This window comes from Morchella importuna, assembly GCF_003444635.1.
Source record: "Morchella importuna strain M04M26 chromosome Unknown Morimp01GS002, whole genome shotgun sequence".
Classification (NCBI taxonomy): domain Eukaryota; kingdom Fungi; phylum Ascomycota; class Pezizomycetes; order Pezizales; family Morchellaceae; genus Morchella; species Morchella importuna.
The window spans coordinates 1550769-1555796 of record NW_025763399.1 but is presented as its reverse complement, the minus strand read 5'-3'; the positions used below and the strand labels follow the sequence as shown (position 1 = coordinate 1555796).

Sequence of the window (5028 nt, the reverse complement as noted above, 5' to 3'; positions counted from 1 at the left end):
AAGCTATCTCTCCACTTATATGCCCCCTTACTCTAATAACAAGCATTGTAGATTCCTGAAGTGAGATTAGTACCCGTTGAGAATTATTAGTGGTTTACCGATTGGATATTTCCGCGTCTTGGACGACAAATACCCGGAACTGATAATTGTTAGTTGACTTCACACAAGTCGCACCTTATTCGTTGCCTGGTTGATCTCCCGGCGCACGTGTTCAGGATACGGACAATCCTTCGTCCAATGTTCTTTCGCTGAGTAACGGCCAAGAAAGCGACACAGCGGAAAAAAGGAAATAAAGGACTGCAAAAGTGACAAAAGATTTCTCGCCAAGGGATCAATGACTCGCTTGGCGGAGAAATTGCACCATTATTTATTGCGAGTGATCTTGCTCTTCTTGATCCCTTTCCCCTCTTTCTGTTATTCTTTCCTGTCGGCAGGAGTCAGTCGTTCGGACACATTGGAGGCTTTGGGTATTTAGATATTTTTTAGATAGAATTTTGAAACGCACATTTATCATCGAGTGAAATCAAAAACAAAATGTCTGCACCATCACTCTCATCAACCACTTATCAGAGGCGTGCGCCTCTGATGAGTAGGCTCACTGAAGTGGTCAGGACAATGTGGGATTTGGGGTTCATCTCCTTTGGAGGACCGCCTGTTCACTTCCAAATCGTAAGTCCCCCTTTTACTCGGATGCTGACCTGCGATTGAAGGTCGGATAATGAAAGGTGGAGCGATTAACACTTGAATACAGTATCACAAACGATTCGTCGACGGCTACAAGTGGATCGATGAGCAGACGGTATGATTCCTTCAGGGGTACCCAATCTCGCTAACTGACGAGAGGGCCGAGTGATATTTGGATATTGGCGCTAACAATTGTATTAATCGGAACAGTACCAGGAATTGTTTGCTATCTGCCAGGCCCTTCCAGGGCCTGCGAGTACCAAGTTTGGGTTCTGCATCACTCTAATTCATTCTGGGTTCATACCCGCGCTTTTGGCGTTTCTGTTGTTCAGGTTTGTACTAACCTTTGTTCTTCCCCGCATCAGGCGATTAATTGATTACTTACTTGGATGTTTACATAACCATAGTTTGCCGGGAGTACTCGGAATGTTTGCCCTATCACTCGGCGTGTCGAGAATGGACGAAACCCTCCCAAGGCCTGTTTACGCACTACTATGTGGCTTGAATTCAGCCACCGTAGGGATCATTGCTCTGGCTGCGGTTCAATTGGGCCAGCGTGCTGTTACTGACAAAGTCTCCAGGGCACTCTTATTTTTGGGTGCCACAGCGGGAATGTTGTATAACGCACTATGGTATTTTCCGCTCTTGATGGTCATCGCTGGTATTGTGACAATGTCATACGATGGAGGCCTTGGGCCTAAAGCCCTGCTTTACTCGAAGAACCTTTTCAAAAGGATGCGTCATAGACAAAGTAACAACGACAGACCTGTCGAAGAAGGACTTGGTGACGGAGCATGGACTTCTTCGTCCGTCAAGGAGCCAGTTGCTGCTCACCGAAGATCCAGTGGGCCAGCCGTGAACGAGGAGCTAGTATCGCAGAATCCCGAAAGTCAGGCCAATGAAGTGAATGAAGTGGTCGAGGGAGCGGCCACTACCACAGCCAACAAGAACAAGGTTTTCCCCATGCCTCTTGCCATCACGATTGTGGTCGGATTCTTCATCTCCTTCATCGTGATTTTGGTGTTGAGAGCGGAATTGAAGAGCCGGCCAATTGGGTTGTCTCTATTTGCGAACTTGTACCTGGCAGGAACAGTAAGTAGCCACGTTGTTCTCATGCGCAGTATGCATATCTCAGTCGCTAACAAACTTTTTTAGATCATCTTCGGTGGAGGGCCTGTCGTTATTCCATTGCTCCGACAGTGAGTAAAGGATAATCCCCATGAAGTTACTGTGGTAGATTAATAACTCGTAAATTATAGATATATCGTTGACGAAGGATGGGTGACCGCTCGTGACTTCCTTCTCGGTTTGGCAATTATTCAGGCATTCCCAGGGCCGAACTTCAACTGTAAGCCAGACAGCCCGTATCCTAGCTCCCAATCGCCAAGATCAAGACTAACCCAAAACAGTTGCCGTCTATCTCGGTTCCCTCACAGCACTTAACTCAGGCTCCTTGCCATCAGCTATCGGGGCTCTCCTTGCTTTCATTGCTATATTCACCCCAGGGATGCTGCTCGCCTCAGCAACCATTACATTCTGGAACGAACTCCGTAGTCGACCTTGGGTTGCGTCTATCCTCAGAGGTCTCAATGCCGCTGCAGTAGGGTTGATCTATACCGCTGTCTATAGGCTCTGGGAGATGGGCTATGTTGATGAGAACCATGCAAACGGATCATCATTGGGCAGAGATCCTTGGTGGGTTGTTATCACGGCAACCTCCTTTGTGGGAACCGCTTGGTTCGGGTTTCCTGCGCCGTTCTCGATCGTTCTTGGTGCTGCGATGGGTCTCATTTGGTTTGTGGTTGTGAATGCAGGTCAGAGTGGAGCAGAGTTGTTGGGGACTGCAATGATGGAGCTTTGATGTTTCTTTCAGGTGCTTTTTTTTCTCCCAAGAAAGTGGTGTAATGTAATACGAGGAGGAGAAGAGGGAGGGATAGTCCGATTCGTCTAGTGATCGTGTGATTGGAAAAAAAAATTAGGTGGTGTGGAGGGGTTGGTTGGGTTGGTTGAGTTTAGCTGTCAATTATAATATACCTAAAAGCAAATGTTGTTCTTCTTCAAAGAGTTTAGTGCCCGCACTAGTCATGACCAAGCCGTCCTATTATGTACTAGCCCCTCGAGTGATAATCTGTGCATGGAACAGTATTAGCGACCGTTCCTGAATGAGTCTCGACTGCATACATGTACCACCACCACAGACAACCACCACTCATACTCGTATGATGATGTAGCAGACTGAATACCTGCAACCACCTCTACCACTACCCCGGGCAGGGCCCCCACCGGGGGGGTGGGGGAGGAGGTTCTTAAACATCCAACGGCTTATTAGAAGTTCCACATTCGGCCGCCATTATTAAAAAGGGGGTCGTAAGAGGAAGGGGGGGGGGGGTGGATGATGAGCAGGAGAGGGGGGGGGGGGGAGGGCCTAGGGGAAAAAAGAAATCGATGAAGATCCGGCCATCCCCGGCCGTCCTTAAACGAGAGTGCCGGCCACAGGAACTTTCGAGACGTTCGGTCAATGCGTACCGAATATGACAGCTGCAGATGTACATATGTACGGGCATCGATTGGGACCTGCCTCGCCTTCGGCAACGTCGTGTTTCGATCAGGTAGCTAGGGGTGCTGGCTCCAGGATCGGAGGGGAAGGCGGAATTATGTAGGTACATACTAAGGCATGTATGTCCAGCCAGCCAGCTACTACATGTACATACATGTACTCGCTTGCGAGTAGCGTCATCCAGGGGTTGGGGGGTTGGGGGGTTGGGGAGGGATGTCGAGCCAATAATCGGTTTTTAAAGATATAGGAGCAAGGATATCCTCAGTGGTGAACTACGCATGCTAGGGACTAAAAATAAACCTAGTATTTGGGAAGAACCATGTGCAACGTACGATGACGGGGGAGGAAGCAGAAGAAAAAAAAGTCTCCCGCCGTGGGCCAGGGTGGGACAGGTGGAAATGACTAAAGCGATTGTTGGTATTTCTCGTCCTATCTACCTATCTACATGTACTTACGGAGCTAGCTGAGGCGTGACATTTGCTTCCTTTTGGGAGTTGGCGGGCGCGTGGGGGAGGAGTTGTTATTTGGCCATCTTGGGGGAGGTTGATTAATTGATACAATTTGAGGAGGGAGGGGGGGGGGGGGTATGTGAGGTGAGATTATCGATACAAAGTAGGCTTTTTCGGCAATTAATTAGATGCACGGTTTTTTAGTCCAATGGCCAGCTGTGCTCTACTCAGTCAACCTTGACAATTGAAGAGTAATCTTGGGCCGAACTTAAGTCCATTCTGCAATGGTATTTGTCAATTGAGACTTGCATAGCACAGCATGACCTAGCTGTTGACCTTACAGTATGCTCTGATAGCCCACTAATTCACCATTATATTAATCAATCTTCCCATGCAAGCAATCATGCATTTACAGGTGATGTCTTGCTTAAATGTATCGACAGATACTTTAACCTAGATCGGCTTTAATATACTGCCATGGACACATTTAACTGCACCTTTCATATTCCTAGATGCCTCAACATTTCCGAGTAAAGTCTTCGGAAAAGGAACCAGATAAGGTTTAGAAGCGATAAATAACTTTACCTATACCTCCACCTACACCTATCGCATGGCTCGTAGTCAATATCCAACCTCCCGAAACCACGCATTCAATGATGGGCTCTGGTACTAAGGACCATATTAAGGAATTATAGATTCGCTTCGACAATATACAGTTGAGAAATGGGTACTTCTGGTTGCTGGAAAGGGCTCGGGCGCCCTCTGTTACGAGAGCCAAGGAACACATAGGAAAATCGTTGGGATAGTCGTTAAAAACCCGGGTTTTTCTCAGAACTAACTCCGAATACGAACGAAAACTATAGAATATACAAAGATATCCCGTCGAACCTCCCTATAAGGGTACTCTCTATAATAATACTCGCCTTATAAGGGTAAGGGTACAACTTCTCGGTCCCGACTCCCTATTGGGCTTTTTGAGTACAGATCGACCCAGCTAGCTTGTTATAAGGGTACACGCACTATATAAGGGTACCGATTTCCGGTCCCGAGCGTACCCCTACAGAGAGATTCGAATGTATATAATCTCTGCCGCTGTAGGGAAATGAATCAATAGGTACGTTATACGTGACCCATACGAAAAAGGTCCCGGGGATCGAATACGCTTCTTAATATGCCTTTAAGCTAGGCGGCTTGGGTCCGCGGCCCGTCCATTAGAAAAGCCACAAAAGAAAAACCCCCATTAACCAACCCTTTATCGCCCTTTTTACTTTTCCTCAACGCACGGTCTACATGTAATCATAACTGCGCCTTTAACATAGTCAATCAATTAAACATACA

General features: G+C 47.4%; 1 protein-coding gene across 1 annotated transcript; it reads left to right on the top strand.

The window, feature by feature from the left end:
* Nucleotides 1-534: 534 nt before the first annotated feature.
* LAJ45_01271 (uncharacterized protein) lies at nucleotides 535-2545 on the top strand (the record flags this gene model as incomplete). Its single annotated transcript, XM_046110866.1, has 7 exons — nucleotides 535-669; nucleotides 752-799; nucleotides 895-1016; nucleotides 1092-1776; nucleotides 1840-1883; nucleotides 1944-2032; nucleotides 2094-2545. 7 exons carry the CDS (start codon nucleotides 535-537, stop codon nucleotides 2543-2545), a joined length of 1575 nt encoding a protein of 524 aa, XP_045976044.1.
* Nucleotides 2546-5028: the final 2483 nt, after the last annotated feature.